Source organism: Lissotriton vulgaris, chromosome 12 (assembly GCF_964263255.1).
Source record: "Lissotriton vulgaris chromosome 12, aLisVul1.2, whole genome shotgun sequence".
NCBI lineage: Eukaryota > Metazoa > Chordata > Amphibia > Caudata > Salamandridae > Lissotriton > Lissotriton vulgaris.
In genome coordinates this window covers 754,474,878-754,501,850 of record NC_141700.1, presented here as the reverse complement: position 1 = coordinate 754,501,850, position 26,973 = coordinate 754,474,878, and the positions used below count along the sequence as shown (strand labels likewise).

The following is a 26,973-nucleotide window of genomic DNA, read 5'->3' as shown; positions in this document are numbered from 1 at the left end:
GCCTCCGTGTGCCCCTGTTGCCTGCTTGTGCCTCTGTGTGCCCCTGTTGCCTGCTTGTGCCTCTGTGTGCCCCTGTTGCCTGCTTGTGCCTCTGTGTGCCCCTGTTGCCTGCTTGTGCCTCCGTGTGCCCCTGTTGCCTGCTTGTGCCTCTGTGTGCCCCTGTTGCCTGCTTGTGCCTCTGTGTGCCCCTGTTGCCTGCTTGTGCCTCTGTGTGCCCCTGTTGCCTGCTTGTGCCTCCGTGTGCCCCTGTTGCCTGCTTGTGCCTCCGTGTGCCCCTGTTGCCTGCTTGTGCCCCTGTTGCCTGCTTGTGCTGTGTGGGTGTGTGTGGAAGGCTCTGTGTGGGTGTGTGTGGAGGGCTCTGTGTGGCTGTGTGTGTGGGAAGCTTTGTGTGGCTGTGTGTGGGAAGCTTTGTGTGGCTGTGTGTGTGGGAAGCTTTGTGTGGCTGTTGTGGGAAGCTTTGTGTGGCTGTGTGTGTGGGAAGCTTTGTGTGGCTGTGTGTGGGGGGGGCTCTGTGTGGCTGTGTGTGTGGGGCTCTGTGTGGGTGTGTGTGGGGGGGGCTCTGTGTGTGTTTGTGTGTCATTTGCGAGAGATAAAGCTAGTGGCATTGTAAATGACAATGCCATTTATTTATGTTAAAAAAAACATAAATGAAAATGTCAAGAGCAATGCCAATAGCTCTAACTTTAACAAAGGCAAAACCATTGCATTGTAAATGCTTGTTTGATATTTGCGACCTTTACTTTTTTCGTATCGATGGTACGGTGAGATGCAATAAGTGAGTCTTTAGGTCTTTCCTAGATTTATAGTTGCGGTAGGCCTCTCAGGTACTTGGTGGATGGTCCCTTGCTGCTTATAATTGGTTGACTTGGTCACTCGTTTGCTTGCATATTTGTACCCCACCCACGCCTCCTCTTGTCCTTTTTGTTGAATTACTTTTTTTTTTTTGCACAGCTGTCCCGTTCCCCCCCCCCCCCCCCCCCTCCCCTCAAACGTGCATGTGCTCTCCTCGCCCCAAATCCACCAGCAGGTCTGTTGCTTTCCCTACTCATCCATGTTTGATTAGCTTGACCGCTCTGTGTCACAGTATGGTTTTGCACAAGTAAAGAAAAATAAGTTTAGCGGATGTTGCGTGGTACAGGAAATATAATGGAACAGACTTTCTAAAGAGCGCCCTTGCCCACCCCCTGTGCCAGTAGAATTTTTAACATTTATTTTACAGAGTTTTATATAGCGCAAACTTGACCCGAATTGGGTATCGGAGCGCTTTACATAGCACCAGTTGCATTACATGAGGAAACATTCATCATTGGGTCTCGCCTGGCGTTGCAGCGCAAAGCGCTACTCGCTGGGTGAGAGCTATTGTAAGAGCAGATTTCAGAAGAGGACTTGAAGCCCCGCCCCTCATTTCCATTGGCTGGCATCACTGTTTATGCTAAATGGTGGCCTGCCATTGAAAATTAGGTATTTTTTGTTTCTGCCTTTTCGTCCGGCCCATGCGACTGTCTTGTCTGCTTTGCGGCTGTCCCAAAGCAATTTCTTATCTTTATGGGGGCCATTTGCTTTCGCTCAGTCCAGTGTTTATTTTTGCATGGCGCTTTCACTTAAAGTGAGAGCGCGATGCAAATATAAACAGCAGCTGAGTGAAAACAGATTGAAGTTTCTGCAATGGCTGGAGAAGAAAGTGTCTAAAGTATGCATGCTTGGCCCAGACTACTCCACAGCTGCACACTGTTAAATATTCAAGGTTCTAGTTTTGTTTAAATATGAAGATTGAGTCTGCCATAGCTGTCCTGCATGTTGGCAGCTCTGGCCGTTACACCACATCCTCTCCTATGCGTTCCATTTGTACTGCGCCTACTCGCAGATTTTGTTATGCATGTTACTACTTACTGTCACGAATGCTAAAACATGGGCTGCCAGTGTCGTGCATGGATCGGCCTGAGCAATCCACAGCTAAATGTATTTGGTACACTACATTAGCTGACCTGCAGCTGTTGTCACATGCTTCTTGCGTCACCGATGGACTGCCACTGCTGTGCTCATAGTGCTATCATACCTCAGCAGTTTCTGGTTTGGGGATTCATCCCTGTTCTGTTGCCCCTGACCCTTTGTTGTCCAACGTGGTGCTGCTGTCAAGCATGGTCTGCTGCTATTGGCCGATCAGAGTCCTGGCTGCAGACCATCTTTGGGCTCATCTAGTCGTTGCTGGGGGAGGGGCAGTCGAGAGTGCTGCCTGGCAGGCACGCAGCCTTAGCTCCTATTTAGTTATTTTCAATGTCTCGTGTTCACTGCGTGCTCGCTGACGGTCCCTGGAACTTTACTGCATTCTTTGCCTGGTACAGAGCGGGTGCACAGGCCTCTCTCCCTCCCCCCGCCCCTCACCCCCACTCCACCAGTGAAGCTGGGCACACATGGCAGCAGACACCTAGAAATAACACGTTTGTCACCCTGCAGTAGGGATACCCCACCTGAGAGTAGATCCAGTACAAGTAATTGCAGTATGAAGCTTAATGTCTCATTCTATGCCAACACATACATAATAGGGGTATTTAATGACCCTCTACCACTATGTAACGTTAAAGTTCATAGCGCAGGGCAGGAGTGTGAGATGTGCATTTATTTTTAGACTGCGCCATCGTTGTGCTCACGTATGACATTTATGAAGTAAACACAGCTGCGGTTTGAAGTAAGGAAATAGTTAAACCACACTGCAAGAACTGTGCAAGAAGTGACCTTTACTTAGGTCTTGAGTGCTTTACACCTCCATTGCTGGCATTGTGCACCTGAGATACCCAACCAGGGACTTTTCCATCTTCTCCAATATACACCAATGCATTTGAATTAGACACTTTATCCCAAACTCCTAGTTTTATTATTGTTTTCATTAATATTTGTATAACCCCTTCAGTGCTGTGCAGGAGAATTAATAAGTGGGCGGGTTTTGGACGGCCCCCGGCTGTCATTAGCACACGCCCACCTTGACGTCGGACAGCCAGGGGCTGTCCTGAGCACCGAAGAGTATAATACCTGTTTTGTCATGAAAAAACATACTCTTAACACATGGCCGAGTGAATACAAGGCTGAATGTTTGATTAAGGTAGTTCCTAGATGGCTAGAAACCAGGCTGACTAAACTGATGAGTGTATTAATAGGTGGGTGAGTACATGCATGATGTATAGGTGGTCTACAATATTTTTTCTTGATAATGAATCATGGAGAAGTAAAGCTGATACGGTCAGCTTTGAAACATCAGGAAATGAAAGCGCTAACAATTCAAACTGAGGCTTTGTGGCTGCTATAGGGTGTCCCAGAATTAGGATTGGTAGACTGGATGGAGATTTGGGCATGCTTGCCGTGCCAATCTGGACGCTTTCCAATAATAATCGCCACCATTATGACACTACAGAGAGCTGGGACTATATATGGTAATGAATTCAGTAATATATCAGTATATTTAAATTTGTATCATGGCCAGTACTTTCCTAAAGTATTGGCAAGTTATGGTAGTGAAGGACCAGGTAAAATTATCCCATGTGGTGAGGAGAATCTGCAATGTTGCAGTCTGAATGAGTAAAAAGTAGGAGTTGGTGCAACCAACATAGACTGAAAAAGACACATAGGAACTGTGCGGCTGAGAGTCGATCACACTTATGGTAACAAAAAATGTACACAACAGTAGGTGTCCAAATCCGCTATTTTTATTTCCAGTACTGCAATAATAACTGCCTTATGAAACAAGTACTTTCCTCAGTCCTTCATCTAGGGTTGGCATGTATTAACAGTAAACAGGCTCTGAGAAGTCTTAGATGCTGTTTTGCACTTTTGTTGCTCATGTGATATAAACATATCTGGAAAAAGAACCCAGTAGCCAGAATAGACAGTGAGATAAGTTACAGGTGAGAATCTAACCCGCTATCCCATGATCACCCTACAGATGGTACACTATCAACCTTCTTTGGAGAGAAAATAAACAAAATCTGATCTAACATGGCTAATTCATTATCGTCACGGTATGACAGGCACTGTGTGGTATGCTATAGTGCAGACTCGTGAGGCGGCCACGTTCTTAGGGCAGGCTTTGTTTTGGGGGACATAGATGCAGACCCCACGCCATGCAATGCAATAGGTGTTGCTTTTGGTATTGTAAATTACAATGCCTTTTAAGTTTTTCTTAAAGGCATTGCCATTTACAATGTCAATAGCTCAAAATGTAATTGCGAGACCTATTGCATTGTAAATGCTTGTTTTTAATGTAAGTATGTATATATGTATTGGTATTTTATATACAGCAAACCTAGCTGTGAATCACTCTAGATCACGTGAGGGGTAGGGAGACAATCTACAAGACTGTGTACATCAAGTGGGGATTACACAAACACAATTATGCACAGGGAGATTAAGGGATCTGCCAAGACTCACACAATATTGAGTCTAGCACTGAGGACAGGATCCAGGCCCCAAAGGCTTCAGTTGGAGTCGTTAGACCAAATCTTCTCCTTCATATATATCTTTGTACATATTTTCGTCTTTAACTTCTCTTCATCTTACCATTGAGAGGCAGGGCAGTTGCGATTGAACCTGGGCTACATGTGAATTTTGAAGTGTTTCAAGCTGCAAAACAATTGTTACAGGTAAGTAAATGTTCTTTTGCAGCCAGGAAGCTCTCCTAGATTCACATGCAGTGCAGATTATGCAGTGTTTTTTCTCTTTAGTGGAGTTCTTTTTTTTTTTTTTTTTTTTTTACGAGTAGTGACAAACCGATTCCTTAACATTGCTGTTCTGCTTTAGATTCCTCTGATGCTGGAGTGACCCGACGCTAATGCCGTGTAGATGCATGTGTTGATGTCCATGTCGCTGCTTACCAAATATCGTTAATGGATACATTACAAAAGCTACGGTTGCCGCTTCCCTCTAGTTGACAGAGATCTTGGCTTAACCTCCAAAGTTCCATTTGCCATGAATTGGTCATTTGAATAGCCGGTACTATCCAGCTCCTAGTTTCCGCGGTGATGCAGGAATTGCAATGCCGGGAAGGAGAGGTCCAGGTTGAGGGACAGGGAACAAAATGTTTCTAGCTGCAAAATGACTCTTCCACAGCTCTGACACGATCTTCCCTTGTCTAACCTGGAGTCTATACAATTCAAGCACACACCCACCTTACTTGAGTTCCTGCTATATTCTTACATTCAACAAATGACTCCCCCCCTCAAAACCCTTCTCCTAAACTCTTTATAACTTCGGTCTCTTCTCTTCATAAGGCCTTGTGTCCAGCACTCACCATGGGGTTTTCAATTATTTGCCACAGGTCGTTGTGGAGCCGGGTGATGTTATACCGGGAAGCTGACACAATCCTTCCAAACTCCTCTTGGTTAGTGATGTACATGAAGATTCCCTGAAAGGGAAAAGAAAGAAACAAAACACTTTTGCCGCTACCAAGTTTTATTTCATCAGAGGGAATATCCAGACCCGGAAGGACAGACTTAACAACATGTAGACTGTAGAATAAACATTGGCTTCCTGAAGTTAGGGAACATACAATCAATGTGGAATGCACCACCTTTAAATGTTGCAGTCACCATCGCGCACGTTTACAAGGTACAATAATGGAAACCGAAGCAGATACAAGCGTATGGATCATGCACAGATATTCTGACAACATAGAACGTCAAATTTTGGCTCCTACATGGACAATACGGATCCCATTTTTGGATAGGATAGTGGAGTCATGAAAAACAGGGCTGTGTGTGTCTTAAGATTGCTCAACAAATTAATGGTCCACTGCAGGAATCAATGAATGTGTAAAATGAGCTCCATTTTACACATTCAGAGCCCGATATGTTGAACGCAATTCGCCATCTTTTGATGGCGATAAATTACATGTGGCCTCCAGTTCCTGCTTGTTCCAGATTGATCTAGTGACACCGCAGCTGCCCGAGTTTTCCCGCTGGGGTTTTCCAGACTGGGTTTTCCACTAACCGTTCTTCCCGCCAACAGAGCCCCACCCACCCCAGAACCTACTTAATGCAGACCGCAGTGAGACCACGCTGCTGGGTGCCAAAGGCAAGCCCGTCTGCGCTTGTCCGTGAGTGGACCACGCCCAAGGCCACAACACCTGGTCCTCCCGCCACATGAAGATACACCGTTGCTGAGTGCTACAACCTTGACACTGCAACAAACTGCCACCGCGCTGACCCATGCTCCACGGTAAGACCTTTCACCTGCACCCACTGCCAAGCCACCGGCCACTGCACACACACCAGCCCAACGACCAGCCTTACCCCAAACACACCACAGACACCACCTGAACAAAAACACCAACTTGCATATGCCTTTCTCAACACATGCACACAATGCCAGCATTCCACTGAATTATGGGACCTCGTCACCACCCTCGCACCCGATATCGCTTCCTCACTGAGACCTGGCTCAACCCCACATCCGCCCCAGACACTGCCACCGCAATTTCCGGTGGATATAAAATCACTAACCAGGACCGCACCAACAAGCCAGGAGGGGGAACAGTTATCATCCACAGAATATACTGTGTACCACTACCACTGACAACACTACCACCACCATGAAACATCTGAACTTCAAGCTCAACACGGATGACAAGACAACCATCAGAGGCACCTTTGCATACCAACCCCAGTCCTGCGCTCCTGCTTCTGCAACACCATCGCAGATTTTAATTGCATCACTAGCCTTAAACTCCAAGGACTACATCTTCCTCGGGGACCTAAATTTCCACATCGACGACCCAAACGACCAAAACATCCCACACCTCCTCGACTGGATGAAGAACAAATGCCTGCAGCTGAACACAGACAAGACGGAAGTACTGATCTTTGTAACAGCAGCAGCACATGGAATGACTCCTGGTGGCCATCAGACATAGGACCCACACCCTCTAACCAAGCCAGAAACCTTCGAATCATCATAGACAACAGGCTCACCAAGAAATCATAGATCAACACTGTCTCTTCCGCCTGCTTCTCCACTCTGAGCAAGCTACAGGAGATCTTTAAATGGCTGCCCCTACACACGAGATGCACCATGACAGAAGCCCTCATCACCAGTCGACTGGACTACGGCAATGCCCTCTACGTAGAAATCACCGCACACCTCCTACAGAAACTTCAGACCATACAGTATGACGCAGCCAGACTCATCCTCAGCCTTCCCCGACGAATCCACATCACAGCCCCACCTCAGGAAACTCCACTGAGTCCCCTTACAGAAGAGATGCCAATTCAACATGCTGACCCACGCACAAAATGCTCTACACAACTAAGGACCTGCCTTCATTAACCACTGCCTGAACTTCCACCAACCGTTGAGAAGACCATGCTCCGCCTCCCTTTCATTTGCCCACACTCCCGCATCTACCGAAGCAGAAGTGGAGGACGCACCTTCTCCCAGATTGCAGCAAAGACCTGGAACAGCCTCCCCACGCACCCCACGTCAATCATCTCTCTTCCGGTATTCCAAATGGCCTTCAAGACCTGGATGTTCGAATAAGCCTCCTGGACCGGCAAGTGCCGGGATACCTTATCAGTTGATTTAACTTCCGGTAAGAAGCATTAGCGAATAAAGGAACCAACTCAGCTCAGAGTGGTATCCTATGCAGAGGAAGGGCTCAGGTTCTTTTATCTTGACCTGAAAGTCAAAGACCGACAACCACTAAAGTGTCCACTTGTTTTCTACAACTATGATCCTAGTTGTCTGGCCTGAAATACCTAAAGCGGTCAAGAAGGGCAAATACTTACTGGCTTCTCCTACCTTGTCCAGGAGGCTTCACTCCTGTCTTGTCATAAGCAATACCGAGCATGCTTGCCTAAAAGTTCATAATGATTTACTCAAGAAAAAAATGTATATGCGCAGACAACTGTAGCTTCACCAAGCCTTGATGCAAGCCCTATTTTGGAATCAAGCCAGTTTGTTCTATATAGGACAAAGATTTGGGGGCTTAGAAGACTTCAGCAGATCTCGCCATTTCGAGATCTTACCCAGTTCTCGCCTGAAAACTGGGACAGATCTGTTAAAAAAAAGATGTGGTCCTTGAGAAAACAGCGAAAACTCTCTCAGAGCTTTGTGGCACTCACCTTTTCACGCACGTTCCTACAAAATGCCATGTCGGGGTCCATCAGGTCCGTGGTGAAAATATTCTTCTCCTGCAGCTCTTGTCTGAGGGTTGCTCCTCTGATCAGGTACACATGTGTGATGTACGGAACATTCCACACACCACTAAGGCAAGATGGAAGAGAGAAACACACACTGGTGATTTGCGAATTATCACCAATGCCCGCCTGGCAGTAGCCAAATTAAATCCGAGACCGCTGAACAGGATGTTTAGTTTATCCTTCACTTCACAGAATAGACTTTTAAAAACAATGTTACTATATAAAACGGCTGCCCTGAAATAGCAAGCAAAAATGCAAGTGCAAAGGTACATTTGATTTGGAAACCACACAGTTCCCTTCTTCGGGTATTATCAGTAAGTCTGAAGCGAAATGCATAAAGAAAAGCACTGTGATGTGAGCTGGTGGGTGTCTTTACGCAATATAAGTCCTGTAGGCGAGTAAGGACTAACGAGGGCCACTTCATGGTACTTGAATGTGCAGCACCATAAAGATCAGATCATTGCGTTTCCCAAATGGGAGTCTACACTATTTAAAAGAGAAGTCTTCAACAGAGCTCTATCTAGGATGCGGGTTTAATAACACCTGGCATCACTGTAGTGCATTACAGCCTGGTAAGCAAATAACAGTACTGACCAAGTCTAATTGTCCAGTGATGGGTTTATGTATGGCAGCCTGTCTGCTTCTATTGCTTATGTCTCAAAAAGGGACCTGTGTGTTCTGGTTTATCCTCATTTGATGGGCCAAAGAAATAGAGTCATTATTTTTTACAACATATGGGTTCTTACAGGGATATAGGGAAAAGTAAAAAGCCCAGGCTATGCATGACACAGAAGTAGATAAAAGAAAGAAAAAGGACTTACAGGCGCTTGCCCTGCACGATATCAACGTAATCCTCTGAGCGCGCATAATATCCCTCCGGGCTCAAAGCACCCCAGAAGTTGGACCACAGCTTCCCGTGTCGTGAAATCATTGGTGCAATAACCTTCCTGTAGGGAGAGGAAAGATTGAACAAAAACAAAGGATCATTAACAATGGTGTCTTTTAGGTGTTGACGGCAAACGCCTCACAGTCGCTGCGCTGGATGCTCCGAGGCATGATGCTCCTTACCCCCATCTTTTATTTTTCAAAGTAAAACTAAAAGGAGCCTGGCTCATTTGTTTGCTTTTAGAAGCCTCCATCAATGCCCCAAACGTGGTCTTAACTCAGTACAGTTTTCAAGCGCTCTAGGAATATTGGACCTTCTTGGGTCTGAATCAAGGAGTAGCCAAGTAGCTGTAATATATGAGCTTTTCACTTACCCACAGTGTAAACACTGACCAGTGCACAGACCAGAAGGAAGTTAAAAAAGTTCCTCTCCGGGTCTCATTCTTCCTTAAATGAATGCAGACACTAAAAGCTGACAGGTCTTGTCACAACTACAGAAAAGACCCACCTCTGAGGATTGTTCCTTTCACAACCCTCTACCCCTAATTGGGTTCTGTCATTTCCCAACGCCTTCCCTGAGGTGACCCATCCATGCCATGGTCTCTCTAGTCTGCCTGCAGCTTAAACTAGATGGCCAATTCCATCACATTCAAGTTAGCCATCTTTGAAGCATACCAATATTCAAGTTTCAATTCAAACATTCACCCTTTTACAAATATATGCAGACTTCCAACACAAGCTGTATCTCACAATATTGCCTGCCCTATACAATTTTTAAAAAACACACACAGCTAGTGTTGCAACCTTAGTTATACTTTTTGTTTGAACGCCTACAAAGGTATGCAAACGCAGCAGTTTTCGTGCTGTAAAGCATCAGACAGCACTTACCGGTTCTCCCCTATAAGGACCTTCAGGATATCTGGGTTTGTGATGACAACCTCTGCGTCTACACTAAAGTAAAAATCACACGTGGTATCCTGGCGACAGATGTCCCTGCAAAAAACAAGTAATGTTGATGAGAAAATGTTAGCTGCTGTGTCCAGAAAATAAAATATTTTCCACATATTTAACTCATTTTGTCTTTACAGGCACTGCATATAGTTGATCTAAATCACTTGCATTAGAGTAACAATCGATCTAGGCCCACACTGTAAACAAAAACTTTAAGGGTCTCAATTACAGGTTGGAGGACCTGCCACTGAACCACTGTTCACACTGCCAATAGCCAGCCTATGAAATCTTCTGTTGTATGCCAATGTGGCAGACTCTTTGCCCTTGAACCGGCAAAGGCACTGGGGAAAGGCCTGCTGTGTCACAGGACAAGTGTATGTATAAGGGGGTTTACCCAAACATAGTCACTGGGACCTGGGTTCAATAAGTACTAGGAGGAAGGGGTCCCAGTGTGAACAAAGAACAATATACACAATTCAAAGAATTAATCGTCAAAACAACAAATTGATCCACAATGTTTTAATTCACAAAGGGATATAGTGTAATCAAGTGAGGATGAGGAGGTGATAGGTATGAAGTGACAGTAAAATCAATCAATCAAGCAAAACAATATTGGCAGTTTAATACACAGCTTGATTGATTGATTTTACTGTCACTTCATACCTATCACCTCCTCATCCTCACTTGATCACTTCCTCCCTTCCTCCTCGGGGCACTGTATAACCGCTAATACATTTGATAATTTGTTGTATATAATTACAACACCCTATCCCTTTGTGAATTAAAACATTGTGGATCGATTTGTTGTTTTGACGATTAATTCTTTGAATTGTGTATATTGTTCTTTGTTCACACTGGGACCCCTTCCTCCTAGTGTCACAGGACAAGGTAGAACTTTGTAACTTATGCAAGTCCTGAAGACAAGATCTTAAAGAGGGGGTCCATCTGGAGGACACATTCTTCTCTAAATGAAGCATTGCCCAGTTAGTCTCCTTAAGTGTCAGGTGGGTGATGAACACCCTAACATCTCCCCCTTCAGCCCTCAGCCCTCACCACATCACAAGGATCAAGGGCAGCAGGAGATTTGATAGAGAAGACGCTAAACACGTTTGGGTACAGACCACTCAAATAGTCAACCTGCCATTGTTGCTGCTAAACAAAAATTGAGGCGTTTGAATGGATTTTTAGAAAGGATCTTACATCTAGAGGAAAGTGAATTTCCTGTCTTAGGTACATATGATCTTGCACATTGACGTAATATGCGGAGACGGACACAGTCTTTTTACAAACTCTGGGCCTTGTCAAGGTTCAAATTAAATAATTCAGGTCCCGATTCCAAAAGGGATCCTCTGCATATCCACCCCCTTCGATACACAACTCAAACGAATAGTCACTATTGAGATTATAAAGATTTCAGAAGACATATGACAATCCCTCACATGGTACAGTTAGCCATGATTTATCTGTGGAGCTGTAGGAATGATGTGGCCGCGCTGACATTTTCATTCGGCTTCTTGGACATCCTGGACCACAACAAACACACCATTTGCCGAGACATATGAGCCCTTCAAACAATTTCATTCAAGAGAAGCAATGTTGGTAAAAGGTTGAATAGGTTGTGTAAACATAGATATCAGTATCAATTTCTTACGTTGTAAGCATCTATTTGAATGAGATTGACATGCTCTGCATACCCCTGGCATCTAGTGTTGGGCCCGGATGTGTGCCAAACACCGCCCAACACTAGATGGGAGGAGTAGGCACAGCTGTTTGTTTTTCTTCGAATAAATATTTTCGAGCCATGCAGTACTGGCACTCCACCTCTTGCTTGCAATGCACATTGTTAGATTGTTTTCTTTCCACCGTCTGGTTCGGACGTGTGCTCCTGTGTTCCAGATCGACGCGGTCGTGTTCTTTTCGATCTTCCAGGGTCCTCTCACTCCATTTGCATTGTATTCATTTGCATTTCCCTTTCTCTCATATAGGGTTGATGTCTTCAGTTTGGTCAAGGACATTTCTCCTGGTTGTCTCCAGTTGACTCCAGACCATGGTGGGGCCGTGCTCGTTGGGGCCTCTTTCCCTTCCATTTGGTCCGTTCTCACCATGCGTCACCTGCAGTGGAACGGATATCTTTTTGATACTGCTCTCAGTGTCATCGAAACACTCCTGGGTCGATCTGCACCAGGTCTGTAATATTTGACTCTCACCTAAGCACTACAAGGTCTATTTCGATGCATGCTGGTCACCCGGTCAAAAAGACTCTTCGAAACCGCCAGGCCCATCGACTCGAGATGTCACGCAGGAGTGGCAAAGATACCCCAGACCTCTTCTGCACCCAGGACCTCGAGGGGGAACATCATCCCGAGCCTGCGGTCACCTACGAGGAGGCTTTATCCTCCAAAGAGAGTTCTGACTCCAACCTTGAGATTGAAGACCTCCTGTCGGCTCAACAGGTCACAAGTACAGTTTCTCTTTCCCCTCACACCACTCGGAGCTTCCACCCACAAGGGGCGTTCAGTCGCTTTGGTCCCACAGAGACAGGCTTCTGGGCCACCGCTGCCTTTGGGCCATTGGCAGCACTGACCGTTGACTTCAGACACTGCATCCAGCATTGTCACTGAATGAAATCTAGAAGCAGACTTCCTCTGTGCTCCCGGCCCAGCGCCTTGGTACAATAATATCAGGACAAAGGTTACTGAGTGAAAGAAATTAATGTACATTTATTTTCCTTGTGCAAAAACTACTCCTGAAGAAATGGGTAATAGAAGAATTTAGCTGGTTAGAGGATATAAAAACATGACAGAAGATTATGTAGTACCACAGAAGCACACGCAAGACTAAATCACTTATGTAGTTTACAACCAGGCAGTTGCAATATCAGCTGGATAATCATGGTTTAGGACATGGTACCATGGACATCGCAGCGTTTGGCATCTCTAACAAAAAAAACTCTTCTCTGCAGCAAGCCTCATGCCCGTCTCTTCTCTGGTTGGTATCCTCCATTGTCGAACACTCCAGCATATCAGTGTCGTTTGTTCGTCACTTGCCTTCTCACAGGCTTACTGCACGGTCTTAAGGAGGTAATGCCTGTTTCGATCTTTATTTACACTTCTCACAGCAGTTCCTTGATATCGTGTCTTTTCTATTCCACAAAACATTAACGTTGCATCGCCACAAACCGAAATTGTAAAAGTCTATCCTTGAACCACTGCCGGGTGCTCCGCTGTCCAATGCCTCGTCTCCACCAAGGCGCTCCACAAAGACTCCAGACACTCCTTGGTGGCATGCCTCATCGCCATCTAAGAAGACACCGAGGCCTACGAGGCCCTCTTTCGGGTTGTGTTGGGTTGAAAGCCACACTTCTCTGCATCTTTCTGATAGTTTTCAGTGTAGGGCCTCACTCCTGGCCCTTCCCCAACCTCACCGCCGCAATGGAGAAGCGTATGATCTCCCATACTTCCACCTAATATGGAAACACTTCTGCCACCCTCCAGAGAACAGTCGTACTTACATCGCCATGTCACGAGCCTCCCCCTGGGTCAACGCCTCCTCTGGCCCAACCATTTTAATGCTGGGAAATGTATGCTTATGTCTTTCCCAGAAGGCCTGGATGTGCGGTTCATGGTAGACCTCCTGAAACAAAAGAAAAAAAATTACGAATATTAGATCAGAGTGCAAAGGAGGGGATAACAGTAATATTAGAATACTACTTACTTGACAACATCACTGAAGTCATAGAAATTAGAATAATTCACCTCAGCGTATATGTATATTATCCATCAGTAGAAAAGGTTGTGGAACACCCATCACAGGCAAACACTTTAGTTTGCCTAAATATTTTAAAATCCTTCTCAAAACTACATTGCAGCACATATAAAAGAAACTGTTGAGTACATGACTAAGTAATGAGGAACAGTTCTAAGAGTTAAAAAAGTATCTGGTTCTTTTGAGGCTCTAGTAGCTTCCACTGCCCATTATGTCTTGTTTATGGCGGTTGCCTCACACTCCGTTCTTTCTTAAGTGAATAGTCCTAAATAGGAATGTATTTCCAAGCTTTTTATTCCAGATGATCAAAAAGAAGCGGAGGAGAAGGCCGGGCCGTTCATGGCTTCAAGGAAGATTTGCAGAATGCAGAACAGGGGACCACTTCTTCTACACCGTAGGATTTTCATTGATAGTTATTAACTTTAGAATAAAGTTTTTTTTTTTAAACCTTACAGTCCTTACAGTATAAAAAAAAAAATTAAACTTACAGTCCTCAATGCTCTAGGACATATGTAGTAACAACTATATCTAAAAGGAGAAAAAAATCTGAAGGAACCTCAATATCGAGTTTTACTATACAGGTTCCTCAGAGCAGAATGACCAAAACTAGGGTTGCGTTCATATCTAAATCGAGGCAATAGTGCCATGTTTAAGTGTGGACTGTTTTCCAGGCAGCCACTCTACATATATCTGAAAGTTTCAGGTTTTGCAGCTATACTGCTGCAGCTAATTCTCTCTAGTGGAATGTGCACTGGGTCTCCCTGGTACAGGTTTATTTACCAGTTGATAACATGGGAATACAGGTCACAATCCAACAAGGAATGAACGGTTTTGAAGTGGCCAAACCTTGGCAAATATGACTATTGTTAATTAAGAATTGTCATTAAGAAAGTTAGCGGTCCAATCCGATTTAGTAATATCTCTGATCATACTCCGAATGGAGCATCATATATCTGATGCAACATTGTTGTGTTCCAAAACCACTGCTTTATTGTCAAATAAAGTTTGCTGGCTCGAAGGCCGAGCCAGGTTTCAAAGAAAACACATCAGCCAATGTGTTTCGGCCAATTCCAGCGTGCAGACCTGGGGCTTTCTGAAGGCTGTTGAATTTAGGGAGGGTAGAAAGTGATGAGGTGTGCATTGGGGATAAAAGGGATCCCTGTTTGGGGGATGGGAAACGGGAATCCAATGGCTTGGGTACACATCATATTTACAAGAAACACCCGTGTGTGACGTAGCAGAGAATATGCACCATCCGTGGTAATCAACAAGCAGTCCAAAAGGTTTGTGTTTAAAGTAACAAAGTGTGTTGGGAATGGAGGATATTGGGAGGAGCTAAAGCAATGCCAAAATGGTAAAGGGTTAGAGTTAGAGACCACAGAGAGTATGTTCCAAAGTCCAATTGAAAATGATGGAACAATGGTACATATCGTCAGAATACCATATTTGTGTAGGTATATAAGGTTCCATATCACCAGTATTCAAGTACGGTAGGTACAGTTGGTGAGGACACAAACGATTAGAACATGCGAGTATAGACAACAATGTAATAAGTGGCATTGGATCGACAATGAATTACAATAAGTACGAAAAGAAAGAACAGAACAATATGGATAACATATGGAGTCCGGTGAAGTACAGGTATGTGGAAGTTCGCTGAGGTAGTTGGGAAAGATGTATAAAAGGGAACAGAAGAGGTACAAATAGGAGGCACAGGTATTGTTAGGTCTAATGTACATTATAGCCTGTATAACGCTTCTAGTGCCTCAACTTGTGCCACTCACTAAGAAAATAAGTACATAGGAGGTTAGGGTGAGCTGGCCCTGGAGTTGGCCAATAAGAAAACAGGTGACAGTAGTAGAGCCGGGAGACAAGTTATAAAGCATGCAGTCCAATGGACATCCTAAATTAGGAGTTGTATAGACTTGGTTTCCTCTATATAGGAATAAAGAACTTTTCTAATGTCCAGAGAGCGTTAAAGAATTCAGTCGCCAAAGAATACTGGAAGAGTGATGGACTGATTGCAACAGACCTCTGATACTACATTCAGGAGCAAGGAAGAGTGAGTTGTCATCACCACCCTATTTGAATAAAGACAGTAGAAGGCCCAATAGATGAGGGCTTGAATTTCACTACCTCTACAAGCTAAGGTTGTCACTATTCAAAAGGAGGTCTTCCAGGAAAGAAGCGGCAATGAAATCTATAGAATTGGTTCACAAAACAGACCTATCAATTCAGATCAAATCAAATTGAACTCGCGAGGAGTAGCTGTTCTCATTACAAGAGGATAAACGTTCTTCACTCCTTCTAAAAAGTCTTTGATGACAAAAGTTTTTTATAAAGAAGACCGTTTTGAACCTTTCCTGTAAGCTGTAATAGCACTGAGATCTGAGATGCACTTTAATAGAAGAGAACTGCAGCTCTTAGTGAGCCAGACGTAAAAGGTTTGGAAGAATGACATCCTCTTGGTAGATGACCAGATTGTGCCCATGCATTGCTTTGGAAGACTCAGATGCCTGTCTGATCTCAGTAGCCATGCTGCCAACTTCAGGAATGTGCAGCTCAGCCGGAATAACCGACACTGTGATCTGGTCACCAGACTCAGTTTGCATGGCAACCTTATGTCTGGTTTGAAAGACATTTGCTTAAGATTTGGATCCAACTGCTGCCTCGGTCAATCTGGAGCAACAAGGACCACTGTTTGGCAATTCTGGAGTTTCAGAGTGACTGTGGGCATCAGTGGAATCAGTGGAAAGACATTAAGTTCATTGAAAAGGCACTTCCCAATGAACCTGGTTCTGGAAGCGAAAATCTTGGCCTTTCTTTGTTTTGAAATGTTGCGAAGACACCTTTGGACAGCTCCTGTCTACAGAGATTCGATTAAGAATGTTGTCTAGGCCTCATTTATGATTTTCCTCATATAGCAGGCTTGGTTCTGTCTTCCTGGTAACTGTATTGCCTTCACTGAAAGGCGCCTGGCCAAGGCCCACAACCAGATCCTCTGCGAATCCAGTGATATAGGGCTGGATCGCATTACCCGTGCTTGTTTGGGTAGTGCATGGTGGTTTTGCTGTCTATTTGAATAAGAATGTTTCCCATTGTCAAAGATGTTAGGAAAACCTTGCAGGCTCGATGCAGTACCTTGGGCCCTAGGGAACGGATGTGAAGGGGTCTCCCTCTCTGATCGATTGATGGGTAAGCTTATCATCCTGAAAGAGAAGCAAGTCATAATAATTAGGGTTGGATATTCCTGTTGGAAAGGAACTCCTTGAAGTAGATTTGCCCTCTTGCTCCACAACGAAAGAAACTGCCTTGCAGTCCTTGACATGCATTGTTTGTCGTTCCAGTTACTCTTGCATGGTAATTGGGGTTTTGAAGCAGATTTTGGTGAATTAGGCGGTGAAGTGGCCTTGAAACATTGAGAGTACCCATTTGTTACAATCGCAAGCACCCATTTGCAATCCTACCCCACTCTACGCAGTGCCTCAATATTGCTCCTCCTACTGGAGTGGTTACCGGACAGGGAAGAAAGTAGAAGTTATCGGTGACCACTGGCGAGCTATTGCCCTGAAGAATTGGGTGGCTGAGTTTGAGATGATTTGCCCTTAGATCCTCTCTTTTGCTAAGGGTATATTTGGCTCTGGGGATGATGTTGTTGATGTGGTTAATGGGTTCAGCGATGGGACTGAACCTTCCAAGGATAATAACAGAGGTCTCTGGGCCTATAGTGTAACTTGAAGAATTTCTTCTTCTCGCCAAAACCCACTGCTTTTCGGGTCTCAGCCTCATCCTTCTTCCTCAGCATTACTTCATCAGTGTGTCTCCTGAACAATGAAAAGCTGAAAATGCAACAATGAGAATTTTCTGTTGTGTGTCAAGTTTTAAGGTGGTCAAGCGTAACCAGGAAGAGCGATGCAGAGTAATGCTATGGAAACAGGCACGTGCTGCTAGCTCTGCCGAATCAGTAGCGCCTCTGATTACTTGATTTAGGACAAGAGAAGCATCATGCACCATCTTGTCAAAATCCTATCTACTGTGTCCCTGTAGGTCTTCTGTGAAGGATTTAAGTCCTTCTATGATTTCTCTTGCATAATGTACCAACAGACCAGTTGCACAAACTGTCTTTAGTGTGGTGGTGGAAGGACCACATATTTTTTTGACCACATCCTGCTTTTTTACTCTCTTTGTCAGGTGGCGCGGTCTTCATAGTAACGGACGCTCGTGTCTGCGATGATTACAGTGGGGTTCTTAATTTTCGATGCACCTCTCCCCAAAATACTATGAGAAAGGCAGATGTTACGCTCTTGAGAATTCCTCAATGCGGAACATGCAGGAACAGTGGATGTGCAATAGGGCCAACAATCCATGGAGCGTCAACGATAGAAAAAGAAGAAATTGGCAGAGATTGTAGGATGTTAACATGGTCTTGATTTTATCTTTCAAATAGCATTAGGTTCCTGTGCTCCATTGTGTTGCTGTCAGAGTCAATGTCGGGCAACACTCAGTGCTTCTTTGGAACTGTACATACATTTTTAGATGTCTAATTGTATTTCTTTGTTATATTTCTATGCTTTATCGATTCATTTTTATATGTCTGAAATAAACATGAATGAGTGTTGCTTCTGGCCTGTGGCCCCTGCGGAGACTATGACTACTAGCCAGAGGTCGGGCCCGGACAACACGTAGGAGACAAACCATGGGGAGATCTTCATGGGGCATCAGTAGTAGGCCAGAAGGTATCAGACAGGTAGGATGGCGTTTCGGATCTGCAACACTGGTTATGCAGCTTGGTCCCTTCTACTGATTCAGAAGTCGCCATGAATGATCTCGCCGTGTAAGGCAGCAGGGTATATTTCATGATAGCACATGCATCATTCTAAGTAACACTGCATGTAGTATCAGTTACTTACCAGCAACCCTGCCTAAGCTGCACTGTAGCAACTTGACTGATTCACCGCCTGTGATGAATTATCCCTCAATGTCAGGTGACCAGTGATAATTCATGGCAGGATCTAAAGGAAAAGATATTTATCCTTAACCTCCCCAAACGAACCCGCATCGCTCTCCACCCCCTGAGACCCCCACTGGCTCCTCATCTAGAAGAGATGCCAGTTCAAGACCCTCAGGCACACCTACAAAGCCCTCCACGACCTAGGACCTTCCTACATCAATCACCTACTGAATTTCCACTAACCCTCTAGACACCAGCACGCCTCCTCTCGAGTAGGGAACGTAGTTACAGGGGAGAGGGGCCAGAGCTCCAGTCACAGGACTGCTGGTCCACGGAGGGTAGGTCAGTCGCGGAGTGCGACCACCACTGATGAGTGGGTCAAGAGCCCAGTGAGCACCCCGTCACTCCGGAGCACCGGCCCTTTCCCCCTGTAAATATGGTCCCTACTCCTTAGGAACCTTGTTGCAGTTCGTGAGGGTATGGTTATAATTTCTTTACACATATATATGCGCCACCCCTCTATGAGTATATATATATTTTACAAAACAAGGGAACCCAAGGTGCAATCGCTAGGGACCTATGGGTAGTACTTTTTAACAGAGACAGTGGTCCCTAAACAACCAAAAATTACTTCAATAAATATAGACTAAATAGATCTATATTAACGTCCAGCCGGACCGTTTTATTTGATTAATAAGTAGATTGTATCAAGATCTTAAAATATACACAAATGTCACTAATGTATTGAGATTTTATATGTGCATATGTGTAGTTTATGATTAGTCTGTGTATAATCTATGCCAATCAGACTACCCCCTGTTTTGCCTACAATTTATGTTGTAAGTTTTTCCCTGTGGAGTGTGTTTAGTCGGGCACCGGCTGGTATCCCACTTACATTTTTTAAGATTTTGATACAATCTACTTATTAATCAAATAAAACGGTCCGGCTGGACGTTAATATAGATCTATTTAGTCTATATTTATTGAAGTAATTTTTGGTTGTTTAGGGACCACCCCTCTATGAGTAGCAAGTAGGGTATCTAGGTCCTGACGAAATGCCCCGATCCTTATGACACATAGGGCATGAAACATGTTGACCATTATCCTGACTCATAACGCTTGACGAGACCATTATAATCTCTTTATGCAAATATCACAGATTTTAATCATGACATGGAACCAGCTACATAAATTTAATACAGCTAGTTCGCATAGTTATTTTTAAACATATCCACCCCACACTCTACTCACTCTTGTACATACACCACGGTTCCCACACACACCCACTTCAACTACGGCTAATACCACTGGGAAAAGATCTCCGGCAAAGAGCCCAACTGTGGGGCCCATTGGGCATTGCAGCGCCGGCCCAACGAGGAGCTGCCCTATGATGAAGCATGACACCACCCGGGGGGTGCGAGGGCCCTTGCTCCTTACAGGGGATATTCCCCTTTCAGCTTGGGTCTCCAAACCCATTTTCCTTTCTTCTGTTAGGAACAGCAAACCTCGTGATTCACAATTCTTCGATGGCATGGATCAGTAAGAGGTTTCATGGCTCTCAATGCTTAGTCGTTTAGAAGGGCCACCCTATACGACCTGACACAAATTAAGGTGCCGAAGATGAAGCCGCCCACCAGATACTTACACTGTTGTGAATGAAGAGTTGCAGTTTGCTGGGTGGGTAGTCCAGGGTCATGAGCCGTTCTAGGAACTCGGGCAAGAACGGCGTGGGCTGCTCAATGAAGACCCCAAAGAGCACCTGGGGAAGCATGTCCTCCTGCAACAAGAGAGCAAAGAAAGACTGGTCACTACACAGGACCAAAGAATAACACACGTGTTCAGTCAGCAGCTGTCCCCCCCCCCTCTTTCTCTCCCTCCTTCCAAAGAAAAGAAGGGCCCCGAATGGACATCATAGACACCAGCCACTAGATGAAATGGAAGTAGGGTGATGCCGGACTCGCTAGCACTCCTGCGGGGAGGGGTGGGGTTGGCAGCTTCATCATCAGCTGTATGGATCTGTAAATCAACTTTGAGATGGCTGCCAATGGCCAACTAGAGCTTAATGCCCAGCTGGAAAGGGCTGCCCATCACTTAATGCGATGGGGGGGGTAAATACATCCCGGAGGGGGCTCTCAGGTATCAAAGATCAGTGGTGTGAGGTGGAGGTCTGCACCGCGTAACAGGTGACCCATGTTTACTCAAGCTGGGACGATGCACAGGTTTGCAGCACGTTAGCAAGTAAGGCCATTGTGCAGTGTTGGTGTGTGTTTATATACATCGACAATGAGGCCTGATTTGTAATGCACGAGTTGATGGAATGATTCCATGGCCATGTGTACATCCAGTACTGCAGTGTGTGGCATGCAGAGATACCTCCGGGCAGGATGAGGCAGTGTACGGTACTGCCAGGGGTAGTGTGGGAGACACCCTTGCACCAGTGTACGGTATGAAAAAGCACGGAAGGCAGGTTGGCCCTAGCTAGGATGTTACACAGGGTTCCATTGGAAAATGCATTGGTGGCATAAGTAAGAAACCAAGCAGGGTGGATGAAGGCATGCACCGGCTAGGACTCCGAGTGGGAGCCCACCCATCCGCTACTCATACCTCCACTCCAGACATATCCAACATCCCGTCGCCGCAGATCTCGCAGCCGCCCTCGTACGTCCAGGCATTTGGCACATAGTTGCCCAGGTAGTTTAACTGCAGCTGTGGAAGAAAGAGACAAGGTTTCAGGGTCCACGCCATACAGTTTAGACTCTGTGTGCACTACGGTCCATCTCACAGCAGAAATAGCACTGAGCATCTTTAAACTGGGAGTCCTTTGTCTGTATGATGACTGGGAACTCTGAAACTGAGCGTTGCAGCATCTTATGAGGTCCGAAAACCACCCCTGTGACCCCCTTTGTGAGAGAAGTGTGGCTCACCGATTAGAGCTGCAGACCTTGAGGCAGAGGACTGGCCCGGGACCAGGGTTCAATCCCCGTCGCGGCAGGGTCTTGAGCTTTATGTCCTCGGACCCGATAATTCTCGCCTCGGTGCCTACTCTAATCATGGGTTCCACTCTGCAACTCTGGGCAATAGCTTGCTTAATCTCCACACCGGTCCTAACAACGCTAGGATGCCTGGCTTCACTTTGGGGTGCCCAGGAGTGGACACCTCACAGGAACAGGCCAGGAAGGGTTCCACAGCGGTATTCGTACAGCGCTTACAGACCCCTGGGTGATAGGCGCTATACAAGTGCAAATTACATTTATATTTACTTGACTCTTCTCTAAGCAGGGAACAGAGGGGATCTCGGCCATTCAGTAACCCTAGAAGTGTGAGGCACTATTAAAAGAATGCTACCGATATGGCGCGCTGTTCTCTCACGTCAAATTAACAGATGCGACAAGGGGCAAGGTTTTACCAGATGCAAGCCCAGGTAAACCCAGTCAATGCCAGGGTAGAGGCTGCAGGCAGACACAGCCGGCACCCCACCTGACCCCCTTCCTGCATCACGGAGCACTGCCTCAGCCACAGGCGAGCCTGCCTGGACCCCTGCCACCCTCAGAGCCCTGTCCAACACCCCACACCCTTTACCACCTGCGAAAACAAAGGCTGTACATTGGAGCCAAAATATCCCCAGAACCCGGAATAGCCATGGGAGAAACAACACAGGCATCCTGGATGGTTTATCCCCAAGAACTCTAAAGCAATCCTTCTTTGGCGCCGCTCTTAAAACCTGGAATGCCATCCCACCTACCATCAGGACAATTCCCTCGCACATCCTCTTCAGATGGAACTGAACTCTTACACTACCTTCCTACCCAGGGCTTTAAGTGGGCCGGGTCTCAGCGGAGCTGAACATCAGCAGTTTTTTAAAAGTGGCCTTGAAACGGGTCTCTATCGGGCTCTGTTTTGTGCCCTGGCACAGGCGGTCCTTTCTTTTCTGGACTGCAGTGACAGTAGGTACATCGATGGGCGCTGCTCACACTGCTCCCTTCTCATTAGTGGAGACCTTATGGCATGACGTCATGCCAGGTGAGCGTTGTAGGGGAAGGGAAATCCATTAAAGAGTCATTTTCTCTCTGGATTGCCCTTTTTTTTAAGATGAGGAGCAGCAACATTGTTGTGATGTCACCAGGGCTATAAGTGGAAGTTTTTTCAATATTATATAGCAAGCTATAGTTTCTGCTTATTTATCTTATGCAACTAACAACCATTGACAAAGCCAATAGTCCTGACTTGTTGTAGGTATGATGTTACTTGTTGTATCATATATCTGGATGCAATGACAGAAACAGCAAAATACCAAGCAGCAAAATACCAGTGGGGGTGGGGGGGAACACTATGCTAAGAACAGATTTTTATTTTATGTGGTTTTAAGCCACGCCCTTAATTACATTGACCACGCCCCTATGAAAGACCCCCCAGGTTTTTCATCCCACTTAAAACCCTGTTCCTACCTCTTTATTAACCTGCCTTCTCAGAATGCTTGCCTCTCAATCAGCAATGGACTTTAATTAGCCCCGCAGGGTCACGCGCACTACTTTACCCCACCTCTGTGCATCGGTCAACAGCATCAGCCGTACTGACGGCCACCCCACGAGTGCCCCACTGCACCAACAGGAAGGTCCTTCTTCGGAGCTCAGAACACTGGCACCGCGACGCAGCAGTCTGCCATGGGGCTCCTTGCTCTGGTACTTGGGGCCATTATTCAAGGAAATATCGAGTGAGAATCTGGAACTCCCTTCCGCCTCAGCTCCGGACCACCACCTCCCCCCAGGCCTTCAAAACTGACCTCAAAGGTCTCCTCCTTCAAAGACACTTCCAAATGTAATTCACACCCTCTCTATTATCTGAAGGAAGACCCTCCATTATAGAGAATCCTATTCTCCATGACTATGGAAGTGCCTTCCCAGTGTGTTCTGCCATTTATTGCAGTATTATCCTTCTACCTGTGTTTGGTACTCGTTTGTAACATGCACGAGTCACTTTCCTCTTGTAACACACTGTTTGCTACCTCTTACATTTTGTTTGCTTTAGATTCTTGCACAAGTGTCACCACTGCCTACGTAACGTTTGTTCTTGTGTTTGAGTGTCTGCCATATATTGCAGTATTATACCTCTACTTGTACTTTGTATGCTTTTGTAACCTGCACACATGTCACTTTTTCCACCTGTAATGTACCATTTGCTACCTCTTGTATTTTGTTTGCTCACAATTGTCATGTTTGCCTCATGTAACTTAACGTTTGCTTTTGTAATTTGTTCACTTGTAATGTTATCCTCATTTATCAGTTCTGTTCCTATTGTGAAGCGCTCTGACGCCTTCGGGTAAAGTCCGCGCTATACCAAAACGCATAAAATTAATAAATAAATAAAGCATATAAAAAAGGAATGCAGAGGGCGCACAAACAGGCGTTTTTGGACTGCATCCCTTTTGGTCTGACCGACCTCTAATATTTCCGCTAGGTGGCGCTATTCTCCGAGCTTTGGAAGGAAGACGTTAATCGCTAGCTGCGGGCTGTAGAAACGGCTCCAGGGTTCAACACATATAAAAGATGAGCGGGCGGAGCTGCAGCTGGAAGGGGTCTCAGTCAGGGACAGTAGACCAATTTGTATCAAAGTGTGTGTAAAGAACTATCACACTAGGAATATGGTGATAAAGTGAGTTCTTTATTAAGCGCCAACACTGGCTCCTACAACAAGCGGAGCCTGCAAAGGTTTCCCGTTAGTCGGGTGATCAGCTGTCAACTGTCAGTTCTGACAGTTCACAGCTGGTGACCTCACTACGGTACGGTGTCCACGCAGGGACACAGTTGGGCGATCAGGCGTACGGTGTCCCATAAGGGAACACTACATTAAATCACAACACATCTCCCTTCTTATGGAAAGGAATGGAAAGGAAAAACAGAACTTCCAAATGGAGTAACAAAGAGTCTATTCGCAGACATAATCTTTTAGTTTGGTTGGTGGTCCTAACAACCTCCCTGCTCGACTCCTGCTGATGGGCTGAGGTGTGTCGTCTGCAGGTGTTGGTGGTAACATTCGCCTGACCCTCACTGCGCTGGAGGCATTTGGTGATGTACAACCTGGCATTGAAGCGTGCTGCAGATCGTTGCTCCCAATCACATTAGGTCGTGCTTGACACTCCTGGTCAGACTCATCATCAGATAAAAATGGTTGAGTAAAGTTTCTTTTCAGTCCGTCGCATGAGTTCTTAGCAATGCCAGTTGGTAAACGGTATGTATCTTGCATGGTGTCTTCTTGGCTTGGTACGGGCTGTCTGTAAGCAGACAATGCAGAGAAGTGCCATACCTTACCGTCACTCAAGAGCGCAGAGTTACAATACACTTCACGCACAGTCAGGGGAGATGTGAATCTTTCTTGCCCCTTTCCAATGTGTCCACTTTTCTTTACTTTGACTACATCTCCAGCCTTGAGTTCAACCAGTTTACAACCGTGCTTGTTGTCATAGATCATCTTGCTCTTGAGCTGTGCCTGTGTGAGTCTTTGCATGACCTGTTGAGCAGACCAGTGCACTCTTCTTGCCGCTTGGGCCCAACCCACATTGTCCTTTGAAAGTGGAGTTCTGCCTCGCATTAACTCAAATGGGCTGTGGCCCGTAGTTTCGCATGGAGAAATTCTGTATGCCCACACTGTCTTGAGCATTTCTGTTTTCCAGTTGAGTTTGTTGCTTTTAGCTATTTGCAATATCCCCTTCAAAACTCGGTTGAATCTCTCCACTGCTCCGTTACCAGCAGGATGATATACTGAGGTAGTCTTGTGTTCAATACCGTGTTTGTTCACATAGGCCTTAAATATTTCAGAAGTGAATTGTGCGCCATTGTCGCTTAGAATCTGCTTTGGAAGTCCTTCACGGGCGAAAGTTTCGTCCATGAACTTTACAACATTCAGGGCGTCTGGTTTGTTAACAATTCTTATCTCTGGCCATTTAGAGTAGTGATCGATTATTACTATGACGTACCATTGATCTAGCTCTTCATGTATTGGCCCCATAATGTCGATGCCGATCCTTTCCCATGGCATAGATGGACAAGGTATTGGGTGCAAAGGTGGTCTGAATGTCACTTGTGATTTGTCTGAGTCCATGCACATTTTGCATTCTCTTACTGTTCTTTCTACTGCAAGACTAACACCTGGCCACCAATACAAGTTTTTGATTCTGTTCTTTGTTTTAGCGATACCTAAATGCCCTTCATGACATAACTCCAGTATCTTCTTCCTTATGCTTGTGGGTGGAACAATTCTTCCATTCCGTAACAGGAATGCATTTTCCAAAGATAATTCATTTTTTATTTCCCAGAAGTTTTTCAATGGTTCTGTTAGTTTGTTCTTGTTTGACCATCCTTCAGTTATGTTCTGTATTACCTTACAAATTACTTTGTCTCTACTTTGCTCCAACAGCCATTCCTCTCTTGTGATTCCACTGGACTTCTCAAATACATTTGCTATGCATGTTTCTTCCACTTCCTTGCTGTCAATGTCACTTTTATTTCCTACGGGCATTCTGCTTAGAAAATCAGCCACAACATTTTTTACTCCGGGAACGTAGTGGACTTTGTATATGTAATCAAATAAGCGTACAGATAGTCTGGCTAATCTTGGTGAAGCCGTGTTTAAACCCTTTGTGGTGAGAACTTTGGTTAATGGTTTGTGGTCTGTACACAAGTTAACCATTTTTCCCCAGACATATTGTCTGAAGTGTTCAAGGGCCCACACGCATGCCAGTGCTTCACGCTCAATGACTGAAAACTTTTCTTCTGCTTGAGAGAGTGAGCGCGATGCAAAGGCTATGGTGTACTCTGCACCATTAGTGTCCCTCTGTGTGAGTACGGCTCCTAGACCCTTGTTGCTCGCGTCTGTAGTGACATAGTTTTGTAAGGAGGGGTCATATCCTTGAAGCGGCAAAGCCGTACACATGTCGTCTTTTAGATTCTGAAACGCTTCCTCACATTCTTGAGACCATTCGAATCTGTTCATTTGTTTCAATTGTTGCCGAAGAGTATAGGTTTTCAGTGAGAAATTTTTGATAAATTTTGAATAAAATTCTACGAGGCCCAAAAAGGATCTTAATTCATCTTTGTTCGATGGTATTGGCGAATCCTTTATTGCCTGTATTAATTCTTTTTTTGGACTGATTCCTTCTCCTGTTATAAGATGCCCAAGATAATTGACTGAGTTGCTTGCAAACTTGCATTTAGAATATTCTGCTGTCAATCCCTTCTTGTTCAG

General features: G+C 45.3%; 1 protein-coding gene across 1 annotated transcript in view; it reads right to left on the bottom strand.

Moving 5' to 3' along the window:
• PLOD3 (procollagen-lysine,2-oxoglutarate 5-dioxygenase 3) overlaps nucleotides 1–26,973 on the bottom strand; it is a 294,630-nt gene that overhangs the window by 56,992 nt on the left and 210,665 nt on the right. The window contains exons 8-14 of the mRNA XM_086946045.1: nucleotides 21,340–21,441; nucleotides 20,381–20,512; nucleotides 13,531–13,652; nucleotides 9,957–10,061; nucleotides 9,005–9,130; nucleotides 8,106–8,247; nucleotides 5,279–5,392 (exon numbers count right to left, since the gene is read on the bottom strand). Of these exons, the coding sequence (XP_086802171.1) occupies nucleotides 5,279–5,392; nucleotides 8,106–8,247; nucleotides 9,005–9,130; nucleotides 9,957–10,061; nucleotides 13,531–13,652; nucleotides 20,381–20,512; nucleotides 21,340–21,441 (843 nt within the window). The remainder of the gene's footprint in view (nucleotides 1–5,278; nucleotides 5,393–8,105; nucleotides 8,248–9,004; nucleotides 9,131–9,956; nucleotides 10,062–13,530; nucleotides 13,653–20,380; nucleotides 20,513–21,339; nucleotides 21,442–26,973) is intronic.